Here is a 15,930-nt window from a genome sequence, read left to right on the forward strand (position 1 = left end):
TAACAACAACAAAATAAACAATATACATGAAACTATAAACATAGTGCAAAAGCCATTTACCTCTCGTACAGTTCCCACCCTTATTGACCCTCTACTCGAATCTAAACTACCCCCCCAACCCCCCACCCCCCGCTGATGGGTTAATTTCACGCAAAGAAGTTGACAAACGGTTGCCACCTCCGGGTGAACCCTAACAGTGACCCTCTCAAGGCGAACTTAATTTTCTCCAAACAGAGAAAGCTAGCCATGTCCGATAGCCAGGTCTCCGACTTCGGGGGCTTTGAGTCCCTCCATGCTAATAGTATCCGTCTCTGGGCTACCAGGGAAGCAAAGGCCAGGACTTCTGCCTCTTTCTTCTCCTGGATTCCCGGGTCTTCTGGTAATAGGACTTCTTAAGAGGGGCATTAGGGGTACAATGTTAGCATGGATTCAGAATTGGTTTTGTTGAGAGGGAGCAGAGCGTCAGGATAAATGTGTCTTTTTCAGGTTGGCAAGGCGTTGAGAGTGGAATGCCGCAGTAATGGGGCCTCATCTATTTACAACTTGTGTCAATTACTTGGGTGAAGGGATTGAATACATGGCTGCTCAATTATCTAACGAAACGGACTTCCGGTTGTGGCTATGCAGAGCTAAGTCGCACGTTCGGCAGCTCCCGCTAAAAATGGACTTTTGGGTTCTTTTTAGGGCCATGCTTGTTCGACGTTTCCCGGTGTGGGAAGGGGACAGCAACATTCCCTCGATAGTGTATGGATTGGACCAGGAGCGGGGCGATTTTAAAAAAGTGGCGCTGAAGCAAAGAAAGGTGCGAGGGAGGAGGACCAAGATGGCAGCGGGCGGAGACCAGGCAGCGTGGAGGCAGTGGGCGCAAGAGCAGCGGGAGCTTCTCCAGCGCTGTTTTAAGGAACTGAAAGCAGAGCTGCTGGAGCCTATGAAGGCTTCAATTGATACGCTGCTGGAGACCCAGACGGCCCAAGGGGGCGGTGATCCGGGAGGTCCGGCAGAAGGTCTCGGAGAACGAGGACGAGATCCTGGGCCTGGCGGTGAAGGTGGAGGCGCACGAGGGGCTCCACAAGAAATGGCAAGCGAGGTTCGAGGAGATGGAGAACCGGTCGAGGCGGAAGAACCTGCGGATCCTGGGTCTCCCTGAGGGGCTGGAGGAATCGGACGTGGGGGCCTATGTGGTCACTATGCTGAATTCGCTGATGGGAGCAGGGGCCTTTCAGGGGCCTTTGGAGCTGGAGGGGGCCCACCGTGTGCTGGCGAGGAGGCCCAAGCCCAGTGAGCCGCTGCGGGCGTTGCTGGTGCGGTACCACCGGTTTGCTGATCGAGAGTGTGTGTTAAGGTGGGCCAAGAAGGAGCGGAGCAGCAGGTGGGAGAATGCGGAAGTCCGGATCTACCAGGATTAGAGCGCGGAGGTGGCGAAGAAGAGGGCCGGTTACAACCGGGCGAAGGCAGTGCGGCACAGGAAGTGGGTGGAAGGCAGTGCTGCACAGGAAGGGGGTGAAGTTCGGTATGTTGCAGCCAGCGCCTCTGTGGGTCACTTATAAGGACCGACACAATTATTTAGAGTCCCCGGAAGAGGCGTGGGCCTTTGTTCAGGCCGAAAAATGACTCTGATTAAGGGTCGGGGACAAGGGGCCGCGGTGGAGGGATGGTTGCGGATTGTTGTAGAACATAGAACTTTGAACAAGCTGTGTCCCCTTGTGCTAGACATCACCATCCGAGGAAAAAGGCTCTCACTGTCCACCCTATCCAATCCTCTGATCATCTTGTATGCCTCAATTAAGTCACCTCTTAACCTTCTTCCCTCTAACGAAGACAGCCTCAAGTCCCTCAGCCTTTCCTCATAAGATCTTCCCTCCACACCAGGCAACATTCTGGTAAATCTCCTCTGTACCCTTTCCAATGCTTCCACATCCTTCCTATAATGCGGCGACCAGAATTGCACGCAATACTCCAAATGCGGCCGCACCAGAGATTTGTACAGCTGCAACATGACCTCATGGCTCCGAAACTCAATCCCTCTACCAATAAAAGCTAACACACCGTTTGCCTTCTTAACAACCCTCTCAACCTGGATGGCAACTTTCAGGGATCTATGGACATGGACACCGAGATCTCTCTGCTCATGCACACTGCCAAGAATCTTACCATTAGCCCAGTACTCTGTCTTCCTGTTATTCCTTCCAAAATGAATCACCTCACACTTTTCTGCATTCAACTCCATTTGCCACCTCTCAGCCCAGCACTGTAGCTTATCTATGTCCCTCTGTAACTTGTAACATCCTTCCGCACTGTCCACAACTCCACTGACTTTTGTGTCATCTGCAAATTTACTCACCCATCCTTCTACGCCCTCCTCCAGGTCATTTATTAAAATTACAAACAGCAGTGGCCCCAAAACAGATCCTTGTGGTACACCACTAGTAACTGGACTCCAGTCTGAACGTTTCCCATCAACCACCACCCTTTGGCTTCTTCCAGCTAGCCAATTTCTGATCCAAACTGCTAAATCACCCTGAATCCTATACCTCCGTATTTTCTGCAGTAGCCTACCATGGGGAACCTTATCAAACGCTTTACTGAAATCCATATACACCACATCAACTGCTTTACCCTCATCCACCTGTTTGGTCACCTTCTCAAAGAACTCAATAAGGTTTGTGAGACACCCTTCACAAAACCTTGTTGACTATCTCTAAGCAAATTATTCCTTTCCAGATGATTATACATCCTGTCTCTTATAAACCTTTCCAAGATTTTGCCCACAACAGAAGTAAGGCTCACTGGTCTATAGTTACCTGGGTTATCTCTACTCCCCTTCTTGAACAAGGGGACAACATTTGCTATCCTCCAGTCTTCTGGCACTATTCCTGTAAACAAAGATGACTTAAAGATCAAAGCCAAAGGCTCAGCAATCTCCTCCCTAGCTTCCCAGAGAATCCTAGGATAAATCCCATCCGGCCCAGGGGACTTATTTATTTTCACACTTTCCAGAATTGCTAACATCTCCTCCTTATAAACTTAAGCCCTTCTCGTCTAGTAGCCTGAATCTCAGTATTCTCCTCGACAACATTGTCTTTTTCCTGTGTGAATACTGATGAAAAATATTCATTTAGCACCTCTCCTATCTCCTCGGACTCCAAGCACAACTTTCCACTACTGTCCTTGACTGGCCCTACTCTCACCCGAGTCATTTGTTTATTCCTGACATATCTATAGAAAGCTTTAGGGTTATCCTTGATCCTACCTGCCAAAGACTTCTCATGTCCCCTCCTGGCTCTTCTCAGCTCTCTCTTTAGGTCCTTCCTAGCTAACTTGTAACTCTTGAGCGCCCTAACTGAACCTTCATGTCTCATCTTTACATAAGGCTCCTTCTTCCTCTTGACAAGTGTTTCGACTGCTTTAGTAAACCACGGTTCCCTTGCTCGACCACTTCCTCCCTGCCTGACAGGTACATACTTATCAAGGACACGCAGTAGCTGTTCCTTGAACAAGCTCCACATTTCCATTGTGCCCATCCCCTGCAGTTTTCCTCTCCATCTGATGCATCCTAAGTGTTGCCTCATCGCATCATAATTGCCCTTCCCCCAGATATAACTCTTGCCCTGCGGTATATACCTATCCCTTTCCATCACTAAAGTGAACGTAATCGAATTGTGGTCGCTACCTCCAAATCTAACACCTGTCCTGGTTCATTACCCAGTACCAAATCCAATACGGCCTCGCCTCTCGTTGGCCTATCTACATACTGTGTCAGGAAACCCTCCTGCACACATTGGACAAAAACGGACCCATCTAACGTACTCGAACTATAGCGTTTCCAGTCAATATTTGGAAAGTTAAAGTCCCCCATAACAACTACCCTGTTGCTTTCGCTCCTATCCAGAATCATCTTTGCAAACCCTTTCCTCTACATCTCTGGAACTTTTCGGAGGCCTATAGAAAACCCCTAACAGGGTGACCTCTCCTTTCCTGTTTCTAACCTCAGCCCAGACTACCTCAGTAGACGAGTCCTCATTAAACTTCCTGTCTGCCACCATAATACTGTCCTTGACTAAGAATGCCACCCCTCCCCCTCTTTTACCACCTTCCCTGAGCTTACTGAAATATCTAAACCCCAGCACCTGCAACAACCATTCCTGTCCCTGCTCTATCCATGTCTCCGAAATGGCCACAACATCGAAGTCCCAGGTACCAACCCATGCCGCAAGTTCACCCACCTTATTCCGGATGCTCCTGGCATTGAAGAAGACACACTTTAAACCACCTTCCTGCCTGCCAGTACACTCCTGCAACTTTGAAACCTTACTCATGACCTCACTACTCTCAACCTCCTGAATACTGGAGCTACAATTCAGGTTCCCAAGCCCCTGCTGAACTAGTTTAAACCCTCCCGAAGAGTGTTAGCAAATTTCCCCCCCAGGATATTGGCACCCCTCTGGTCCAGGTGTAGACCATCCCGTTTGTAGAGGTCTCACCGACCCCAGAATGAGCCCCAATTATCCAGAAATCTGAAACCCTCCCTCCTGCACCATCCCTGTAGCCACGTGTTCAACTCCTCTCTCTCCCTATTCCTCGTCTCGCTATTACGTGGCACGGGTAACAACCCAGAGATAATAGCTCTGTTTGTCCTAGATCTAAGTTTCCACCCTATCTCCCTGACTTCCTGCCTTACATCCCTATCCCTTTTCCTACCTATGTCGTTGGTACCTATGTGGACCATGACTTGGGGCTGCTCCCCCTCCCCCTTAAGGATCCCGAAAACACGATCCGAGACATCACGCACCCTGGCACCTGGGAGGCAACACACCAACCGCGAGTCTCTCATTCCCACAGAATCTCCTATCTATCCCCCTAACTGTGGAGTCTCCAATGACTAATGCTCTGCTCCTCTCCCCCCTTCCCTTCTGAGCAACAGGGACAGACTCTGTGCCAGAGACCTGTACCCCATGGCTTACCCCTGGTAAGTCCCCCCCCCCCAACAGTATCCAAAGCGGTATACTTGTTACTAAGGGGAACGACCACAGGGGATCGCTGTACTGACTGCTTCCTCCCAGCCCCTCTCACCGTCACCGATCTATCTTTGTTCTTCGGAGTAACTACATCCCTGAAGCTTCTATCTATGACCACCTCTGCCTCCCGAATGATCCAAAGTTGCTCCAGCTCCAGTTCCCTAACATGGTTTCTGAGGAGCTGGAGATGGGTGCACTTCCCACAGATGAAATCAGCAGGGACACTGACGGCGTCCCTCACCTCAAGCATTCTGCAGGAGGAACATTGCACTACCTTCCCTGCCATCCCCTCTAGATAAAAAAAGAAAAAGAAAGAAAGGGCTTACCTGTTATTCACTCCCCTTCTCAGCAAGCACTCACTCAGCAACCTCTGCGCCCCGCACGATAAAACCTGAGGGAAAATAAAAGAAAAACTACTTTCCAGTCACCAGCCAATCCCTTACCTGCAGGCTGTGACGTCACGGTTAAACTTCTTTCTACTTCTACCTGCCCTCGAGCCTTCCTCTTGTCAAGTGTCACTTGACAACAGCCCCTCCACAAACCACCTTCAAGTTAGGGTGAGCACAACGGATATATGCAAATTTCCACCGCAACAGCCAATCAGCAGCTCCGCTCTACTGCCCTCTGCTGGATGCGTGTCTTCACTTGAACAGGTAGGGTCTCTTGCTCAGGTACATCTTCAAGTTAGGGTGAGCACAACGGATGTATGCAAATTTCCCCTGTAACAGCCAATCAGCAGCTCCGCTCTACTGCCCTCTGCTGGATGCGTGTCTTCACTTGAACAGCTAGGGTCTCTTGCTCAGGTACATCTTCAAGTTAGGGTGAGCACAACGGATGTATGCAAATTTCCCCCGCAACAGCCAATCAGCAGCTCCGCTCTACTGCCCTCTGCTGGATGCTTGTCTTCACTTGAACAGCTAGGGTCACTTGCTCGGGTACACCTTCAAGTTAGGGCGAGCACAACAGACGTATGTAAATTTTCCCCCGCAACAGCCAATCAGTAGCTCCGCCCTACTGCCCTCTGCTGGATGCTTGTCTTCACTTGAACAGCTAGGGTCTCTTGCTCAGGTACACCATCAAGTTAGGGTGAGCACAACGGATGTATGCAAATTTCCCCTGCAACAGCCAATCAGCAGCTCCGCTCTACTGCCCTCTGCTGGATGCGTGTCTTCACTTGAACAGCTAGGGTCTCTTGCTCAGGTACATCTTCAAGTTAGGGTGAGCACAACGGATGTATGCAAATTTCCCCCGCAACAGCCAATCAGCAGCTCCGCTCTACTGCCCTCTGCTGGATGCTTGTCTTCACTTGAACAGCTAGGGTCACTTGCTCGGGTACACCTTCAAGTTAGGGCGAGCACAACAGACGTATGTAAATTTTCCCCCGCAACAGCCAATCAGTAGCTCCGCCCTACTGCCCTCTGCTGGATGCTTGTCTTCACTTGAACAGCTAGGGTCTCTTGCTCAGGTACACCATCAAGTTAGGGTGAGCACAACGGACTTATGCAAATTTCCCCCGCAACAGCCGATCAGCGGCTCTGCTCTATTGCCCTCTGTTGGAAGGAATTGATGAATCCATATCTAGAGTACTGTGCACAGTTTTGGCCTCTTTATTTAAGCGAGAGATATATATGTGATGGAAGCTGTTCAGAGAGGTTGCACTTGACTGACACCTGTGAGGGGTTACCTCACCAGGTAAGGTTGGGCATGTATCCATTGGAGTTTAGAAGATCGAGGGATGATCTTATTGAAACAGCCAAGGTCCTGAGGGATCTTGGCCGGGCGGATATTGAATGTTCGTTTCCCTATGTGGAAGAGACTAGGATTAGGAGACACAGTTTGAAAAGAAGGGGCTTTCCTTTAAAAATGAAAATGAGAAGAAACTTTTCCTTTCGGAGGGCTGTGAATCTTTGGAATTCTCTTCGGCACAGAGCAGCAGTGGCAGGGTTAATGAATATTTTTAAGGCAGAAGTAGCTAGATTCTTGATTAACAAGAGAGTCATAGGTTACCACAGGTAAGCGGACTGTGTGATTGAGGACATAATCAGATCAGCCGTGATCTCATTGAATGGTGGAGCAGGCTCGAGGGGTCAAATGACCTACCCCTGTTCTAATACGGTTGAAGGCATGTTGAGCCTCGGCCGTCAGGGTGCAAAGGGTGGACTGGATGAGTGGGAGGGCCTTGTCCTCATAGTTTGGGACCCACTGGGCGTAGTATGAAAAGAACCCCAGGCAGTGTTTGAGGGCCTTGGGGCAGTGGGGAAGGGGGAGCTCCATGAGGGGGTGCATGCCGTCGGGATCGGGCCCCAGACTCCGTTCTGCATGTTCGCATTTTTGTATGTTTAGCATCACGGACGAGAGCAAAGAGATTATAATCAACTTGTGTAAAACATTAGTTCAGCCTCATGTGGAGTATTGCATCCAGTTTGGGGCACCGTAGTCTAGGAAAGATGTGAGGACATTGGAGAGAGTGCAGGAAAGGTTCACAGGAATGGTTCCAGGGATGAGGAACTTCTGTTATCAGGATAGATTAGACATGCTGGAATTGTTCTGCTTGGAGAAGTGAAGAAGATTGAGGAGAAATTTGATGGAGGCATTCAAAATCATGAGGGGTCTGGGCAGGGTAGACAGGGGGAAAATGTTCCCGCTTGTGAAAGAATCGAGAATGAGAGGGCATAGGTTTGAAGTAATTGGCCAAAGATGCAGTGTCAAACGTGAGGAGAATCTTTTACATGCAGTGAATGGTTAAGGTTTGGAGTGTGCTGAAGGTTCAACTGAGGCCTTCAAAAGGAAATTAGACTTATCTGAGAAGGAAGAATGCGCAGGATTACGGGCAGAAGGCAGGGGACTGGCACTAGGATAATTGCCTGTTCTGCAAGCTCATTTGGTTCAGATGTGATGGATTGAATGGCCTCCACCTGTGCTGTAACAATTCTGCTTTATCAATGGGGAGATGGCAACTGAACTAAATCTCTGGATCATTGGTCCCTCTGCTTTAAACCTAAACATATTTTGCTTTTTCTTTCAGGTCACAAGATTTCGACTCGCGAGACCTTACCATCCATCTCACCGAATAAGCGAATTTCAACTCAACTCAATTCACCTGTGAGTAATTCCCTTTTCTCAATATACTTATGCTTTAGTTATTGAAAAAATATTTTTATTCTCCTTTTTCACATTTTCTCCCAAATTTACACCCACCAACAATAAACAATAATCAGGAACAAATATGTCAATCCCCATATCAACAACAACGATCCCATCCTCCCACCAAACCCCAAACATTGGCCTGCATGTCACACAAACAAATAACAAAAAGGAATTAGGGATCACCCATAGTCGCCATTAACACACACAGCCCCCCTCCCCCCCAACCCTCCCACCCACACGCCCCAACTAATGTTCGATGTTATCCAATTCTTGAAAGTGCATAATGAATGATGCCCATGAATTGTAGAACCACTCCATCCTTCCCCTCAGTTCAAACTTAACCTTCTAAAGAGTCAAGAATTCCAACAGGTCCCCCCGCCACGCCAGGGCACAGGGTGGAGAGGTTGCTCTCCAACCCATCAGGATCCGCCTTCGAGCGGATCTGCAACATCTGCCTCCGCACCCGTTTCCAACCCTGGCTGGTCCGACACCCCGAATATGGCCTCCCGGGGGCACGGGTCCAGTTTCACGTGCACCACTTTAGAAATTACCCAAAAAACTGTATAGTCACACTCACGGTCCAGGGTGTAGAATTAAGCGGCTTCCGCCTCTACATCCTCCCCAACCTCTGCGCTGCCTTGCTACTCGGCCTGGACTTCCAGTGTAACCTCCAGAGACTAACCTTGAAATTCGGCGGGCACCTACCACCCCTTACTGTGTGCGGCCTCGCGACCCTAAAGGTCGACCGACCTTCCCTATTCGCAAACCTAACCCCGGATTGCAAACTCGTTGCCACCAGGAGCAGACGGTACAGCACTCGGGACAGGACTTTCATCAGGTCCGAGGTCCAGCGGCTGCTTCGGGAAGACATCATCGAGGCCAGCAACAGCCCCTGGAGAGACCAAGTGGTAGTGGTGAAAACTGGGGAGAATCACAGAATGGTCGTGGACTACAGCCAGACCATCAATTGGTACACGCAGCTCGACGTGAACTCCCTCCCACGCATATCGGATATGGTCAATCAGATTGCACAGTACCGGGTCTTCTCAACTGTAGACCTCGAATCCGCCTACCGCCAGCTCCCAATCCGTAAGGCGGACCGCCCATACACTGCCTTCGAGGCAGCTGGCCGCCTCTACCATTTTCTCAGGGTTCCCTTCGGCGTCACCAACGGGGTCTCGGTCTTCCAAAGGGAGATGGACCGAATGGTCGACCGGTACGGGTTGCGGGCCACCTTCCCGTACCTAGACAATGTCATCATCTGCGGCTATGATCAGCAGGACCACGATGCCAACCTTGCCAAATTTCTCCACACAGCCACTCTCCTAAACCTCAACTATAATAGGAGAAGTGCGTATTCAGCACGAACCGCTTAGCCATCCTCGGCTATGTGGTCCAGAACGGAGTCTGGGGCCCGATCCCGACGGCATGCACCCCCTCATGGAGCTCCCCCTTCCCCACTGCCCCAAGGCCCTCAAACACTGCCTGGGGTTCTTTTCATACTACGCCCAGTGGGTCCCAAACTATGAGGACAAGGCCCTCCCACTCATCCAGTCCACCCTTTGCACCCTGACGGCCGAGGCTCAACATGCCTTCAACCGTATTAGAGCTGATATCGGCAAGGCCGTGATGCCGCAGTACGTGAGACGCTGCCCTTTCAAGTGGAGAGCGACTCATCAGACGTCGCCCTAGCCGCCACCCTCAATCAGGCAGGCAGGCCCGTGGCATTCATTTCACGAACCCTTCATGCCTCCGAAATTCGGCACTCATCCATCGAAAAAGAGGCCCAAGCCATTGTTGAAGCTGTGCAGCATTGGAGGCATTACCTGGCCGGCAGGAGATTCACTCTCTTCACTGACCAACGGTCGGTAGCCTTCATGTTCAATAACACACAGCGGGGTAAGATCAAAATGATAAAATCTTGAGATGGAGGATCGAGCTTTCCACCTACAACTACGAGATTTTGTATCGCCCTGGCAAGCTCAACGAGCCCCCAGATGCCCTATCCTGAGGTACATGTGCCAGCGCACAAGTAGACCGACTCCAGACCCTGCACGACAATCTTTGTCACCCGGGAGTCACACGGTTGTACCATTTCATAAAGGCCCGCAATCTGCCCTACTCCGTCGAGGAAGTCCGGGCAATCACCAGGGACTGCCAGGTCTGTGCGGAGTGCAAACCGCACTTCTACCAGCCGGACCGCGCGTGTCTGGTGAAGGCCCCCCGCCCCTTTGAACGCCTCAGTGTGGATTTCAAAGGGCCCCTTCCCTCCACCGACCGTAACACGTATTTCATCAGTGTGGTCGATGAATACTCCAGATTCCCCTTCGCCATCCCATGCCCCGCCATGACGTCTGCCACCGTCATCAAAGCCCTCAACACAATGATCGCTCTCTTCGGCTTCCCCGCCTACATCCACAGTGACAGGGGATCCTCATTCATGAGTGATGCGCTGCGACGGTTCCTGCTCAGCAGGGGTATCGCCTCCAGCAGGACGACCAGCTATAACCCCCGGGGAAACGGGCAGGTGGAGAGGGAGAACGGGACGGTCTGGAGGGCCGTCCAACTGGCCCTACGGTCCAGAAATCTCCCGGCCTCCCACTGGCAGGAGGTCCTCCGCGATGCACTGCACTCCATTCGGTCGCTACTATGCACTGCGACTAATGACACACCCCATGAACGTCTCTTCGCCTTCCCCAGGAAGTCCACATCCGGGGTGTCACTCCCGACCTGGCTCTCAGCTCCAGGAGCCGTGCTCCTCCATAGGCACGTCCGACTCCACAAGGCGGACCCGTTGGTTGAAAGGGTGCAGTTACTCCACGCTAACCCCCAGTATGCCTACGTAGCGTACCCTGACGGCCGCCAGGATACTGTCTCCCTCAGGGACCTGGCACCAGCAGGTTCCACACACACACACACACACACACACACCCCTCCAGCCTGACTCCAGCCCCCTCCCCCGGCGCACCCAGCAGCAACCCCCCCAGGACCATCCGTCTTCCCCCTGCCCACGCCTGAGGATGAAGAGGATTTTGGCACGCTCCCGGAGTCACCGAGGACCAGACTGATGCACGATCAATGACCACTAAAGCGAGGTTGTAGTCCAACTGAAGGCTTTAATAAGCTAGATGTTTCCCCCAGCAGCTCAGGTACAGAATGAAGGCTGCTGGGGCTGCACGGGTTCTTATACCATCGTTTATCAGGGCGGAGCTATCATACTTTCTACCAATAGAAAGCATACAGTTTCCACCAATGGTGCTTTAGCCTGTCAGGTAGCGTAATATCTATGATACCACATTCACCCCCCGTTAAAAAAAGAGTCCGGTGGGGGTGGTGGCCTGAAACTACAAAACATGGCAACATGGTATAATTAGTTATGGAGGTACCGTAATACCTCCGTACAGTGTTTAGTAACTATTTACAATTCTGATAGCTATGTGCATTTGATGGTTTAATTTACAGATTACAATTAAAATGAAGCAATCAGTCGATCGGGGGCCCTGGTCGTCCTCTGCGATTGTCGGAGCTTCGGTGGTGACTCCGGTGGAGGCTCGGGCGTCTGTGACTCCGGGAGCGTGGCTTCGATCACCATGGCAGCTTCGGCACCCCTCGACGGCGCTGGTGGGGAAAACGGTTGACCTGGGACGGGAGCGCCTGCGGGGGGCGTCGGGGGGGGGGGGGGGTGCCTAGACGGGGCCGGCGGAAGGACCGATCCTCCTATAAGGTGCTGCGGTGGAGGGGAAGGTGGGACTGGCGGCTGGAATGTGCGTGTGGTTCCGGCGTGCGCCAGGTCCCGTAGAGAGACAGTATCTTGTCGGCTGTCGGGGTACGCCACGTAGGCGTGTTGGGGGTTAGCATGGAGCAGGTGGACCCTCTCGACCAACGGGTCCGACTTATGCACCCGCACGTGTTTTCGGAGCAGGATGGGTCCGGGTGCTGCCAGCCAGGTCGGGAGCAAGGTCCCCAGAGGAGGACTTCCTGGGGAAGACAAGGAGACGTTCGTGAGGTGTCTGATTGGTGGTCGTACAATGCAGTGACCGGATGGAGTGGAGGGCATCCGGGAGGACTTCTTGCCAGCGGGAGACGGGGAGGTTCCTGGACCGTAGGGCCAGTAGGACGGTCTTCCAGACCGTTCCGTTCTCCCTCTGTACCTGTTCGTTACCCCGGGGGCTGTAACTGGCCGTCCTGCTCAAGGCGATGCCCTTGCTGAGCAGGAATTGACGCAGTTCGTCGCTCATAAAGGAGGACCCCCTATCACTGTGTATGTAAGCGGGGAACCCGAACAGTGCAAAGATGCTATGGAGGGCCTTGATGACGGTGGTTGCGGTCATGTCAGGGCAGGGGATGGCGAATGGGAACCGGGAGTACTCGTCAACCACGTTCAGGAAGTACGTGTTGCAGTCGGTGGTGGGGAGGGGGCCTTTGAAGTCCATGCTGAGGCGTTCAAAGGGTTGGGAAGCCTTTCTCAGGTGCGCATTCTCTGGTCGGTAGAAGTGCGGTTTGCACTCCGCGCAGATTTGGCAGTCCCTAGTGGCTGTCCTGACCTCCTCGATGGAGGTCCTCGATGGAGGTTGCGGGTCTTGACAAAATGGAAAAAGCGAGTGACCCCTGGGTTGAGAAGGTCCTTGTGGAGGGCTCGGAGGCGGTCCACTTGTGCGGTGGCACATGTGCCGCGGGACAGGGCGTCAGGTGGCTCGTTTAGCTTCCCGGGATGATACAAGATCTTGTAGTTGTAGGTGGAGAATTCGATCCTCCACCGCAAGATCTTGTTTTTTACCTTGCCCCGCTGTGCATTATCAAACATGAAAGCAACCGATCGTTGGTCAGTGAGGAGAGTGAATCTCCTGCCGGCCAGGTAATGCCTCCAATGTCGCACAGCTTCTACTATGGCCTGGGCTTCCTTTTCGACTGTGGAGTGGCGGATTTCGGAAGCGTGGAGGGTACGAGAGAAGAAGGCCACGGGTCTGCCCGCTTGGTTGAGGCTGGCCGGCAGAGCTACGTCGGACGCATTGCTCTCGACTTGGAAGGGGAGGGACTCATCGACGGCGTGCATCGTGACCTTTGTAATGTCTGCTTTGATGCGGCTGAAGGCCTGGCGGGCCTCTATCGACAGGGGAAAAGCTGTGGATTGGATCAGAGGACGGGCCTTGTCCACGTAGTTGGGGACCCACTGGGCGTAGTAGCTAAAGAACCCGAGGCAACGTTTCAGGGCCTTGGAGCAATGAGGGAAGGGGAACTCCATAAGGGGGCGCATGCGTTCAGGGTCAGGGCCTATAACTCCATTTCGCACTATATAGCCGAGGATGGCTAGACGGTCGGTGCCAAACACGCATTTATCCTTGTTGTACGTAAGGTTAAGGATTTTAGTGGTCTGGAGAAATTTTCGGAGGTTGGTGTTGTGGTCCTGCTGGTCATGGCGCAGATGGTGACGTTATCCAGATACGGGAATGTTGCCCGTAAACCGTACCGGTCAACCATTCGGTCCATCTCGCGCTGGAAGACCGAGACCCCGTTAGTGACACCGAAGGGAACCCTTAAGAAGTGATAGAGCCGCCCATCTGCCTCAAAGGCAGTGTATTTGCGGTCACTAGTGTGGATGGGGAGCTGGTGGTAGGCGGACTTGAGATCCACCGTGGAGAAGACCTTACAATGCGCGATCCTGTTTACCAGGTCGGATATGCGGGGGAGAGGGTACGCGTCAAGCTGCGTAAACCTGTTGATGGTGTGACTGTAGTCAATGACCATCCTATGCTTCTCCCCGGTCTTTACCACCACTACTTGAGCTCTCCAGGGGCTGTTACTGGCTTCAATGACCCCTTCCCTCAGTAGCCGTTGGACCTGTGGTAAACTGCTGTGTTCCTATATTAAGGGGTGTACGGTAGAACCTGCACTACAGGTTCACCTGGGCCCCTGCATGCTAGCTCCGCCCAGGAGCCGGGTTATAAATATGCGTGGCCTTCAGCTCGCAGCCATTTCGTCATCTGCTGTAGGAGGCCACACTTCAGAGACTAATAAAGCCTCAGTTTGAATTCAACTTCGTCTCCAGCCAAATTGATCGTGCCTCAATTTATTAGTATCTGATTCAGAAGATGGACCTCTGGATTAAACCAGATCGACTGCAGCTGGATCCACACACAAGCGACGCCAGAAAGGACTTTCAGCGCTGGCTAGCTTATTTTGAAGCGTATATCAACGCGGCGCCGACCCCTGTTCCAGCGGCTCAGAAGATTCAAATCTTGTACTCCATACTCAACTCTAAAATCTTCCTGCTGATCCATGATGCGCCCAATTACGCTGACGCTATGGCTCGACTCAAAGAGAGTTATGAGCAGAAGACGAACACGCTCTTCACCAGACAGGCACTCGCAACGCGTACTCAACTCCCTGGTGAGTCAATCGAGGACTTCTGGAGGGCCCTGATCCCACTAGTTCGGGACTGTGACTGCCAGGACGTTACAGCTAAGGAGCACTCAGATCTCCTTATGAGGGACGCTTTTGTAACTGGGATTGGGTCTGATGTTATCAGGCAGCGGCTCCTAGAAGGGGCCACGCGTGACCTCGCAGAGACTAAAACACTAGCGCTTTCCATGACAGTCACCCTGCGCAATGTACAGTCGTACGCCCCCAAACGCTTGGCCCACTCCTCCTACGCTTCATGGGACCCACAGGCAGCCGCCCCAGCGGGGGCGCTACCCACCCAGTACGCCTTCACTACGCGCCAGCTAGTGATCTCTGGGGGGGCCCCGATGCTATTTTTGCGGCCAACAAAGACACCCCCGCCAACGCTGCCCGGCCCGCGCTGCCCTTTGTAAGGCCTGCGGGAAGAATGGCCACTACGCAACGGTGTGCCAGGCCCGCTCAGCGGCAGCGGTCGCCCCCACCCCCCCCGGTCACAGACAATGGGCGCCGCTATCCTCCCCTCCTCCCCAGACCATGTGCGAGAAATGGGCGCCGCCATCTTCTCCCCCGTACAACATGTGCGTTTCATGGGCACCGCCATCTTGCTCCACCCCCGCAACGTGCGTTCCATGGGCGCCGCCATTTTGTGACCCCCAGGACCTCCGGGCGCCGCCATCTTATCCACTCCGCAGCACACAGAGACCAACGGCGTTTCAGGACCCCGACGCAGCGGCCGCCTCATCACCCGACGATCAACCACGACTCGCATCCATGGTAATCGACCAGTCCAGACCACACACTCTGACCAACGCATCCACCAGCGTGAAAGTCAACAGCCACGTGACCTCCTGCCTACTGGACTCCGGGAGCACCGAGAGCTTTGTACATCCAAATACGGTAAGGCGCTGCTCCCTTAATGTACACCCTACCAATCAAAGTATCTCCCTGCCCTCTGGATCCCATCGCGTAGCGATCCGGGGGTACTGCATGGTCACGCTCACAGTCCAAGGCGTAGAGTTCCACGTTTTTCGCCTTTATGTCCTCCCGAACCTCTGCGCTGCACTTATCCTTGGCCTGGATTTTCAGTGCAACCTCCAGAGCCTGACCCTTAAATTCGGCGGACCCTTACCACCCCTCACTGTGTGCGGCCTCGCAACACTAAAGGTCGATCCTCCTTCCCTCTTTGCCAATCTAACTCCAGATTGCAAACCCGTCGCCACCAGGAACAGACGGTACAGCACCCAGGATAAGGCCTTTATCAGGTCCGAGGTCCAGCGGTTGATTCAGGAGGGAGTCATCGAGGTCAGCAACAGCCCCTGGAGAGCTCAAGTGGTAGTGGTTAAGTCTGGGGAGAAAAATGGAATGGTCG

The 15,930-nt window shown here is 52.7% G+C and overlaps 1 protein-coding gene across 1 annotated transcript in view; it reads left to right on the forward strand.

Annotated features, from left to right (window-relative positions):
- The window catches only part of LOC140427437 (hepatitis A virus cellular receptor 1 homolog), a 66,959-nt gene that overhangs the window by 12,370 nt on the left and 38,659 nt on the right, over nucleotides 1-15,930 (forward strand). The window contains exon 3 of the mRNA XM_072512963.1: nucleotides 8,041-8,117. Within this exon, the coding sequence (XP_072369064.1) occupies nucleotides 8,041-8,117 (77 nt within the window). The remainder of the gene's footprint in view (nucleotides 1-8,040; nucleotides 8,118-15,930) is intronic.

The sequence above is a fragment of the Scyliorhinus torazame genome, chromosome 7 (genome assembly GCF_047496885.1).
Source record: "Scyliorhinus torazame isolate Kashiwa2021f chromosome 7, sScyTor2.1, whole genome shotgun sequence".
Classification (NCBI taxonomy): Eukaryota; Metazoa; Chordata; class Chondrichthyes; order Carcharhiniformes; family Scyliorhinidae; genus Scyliorhinus; species Scyliorhinus torazame.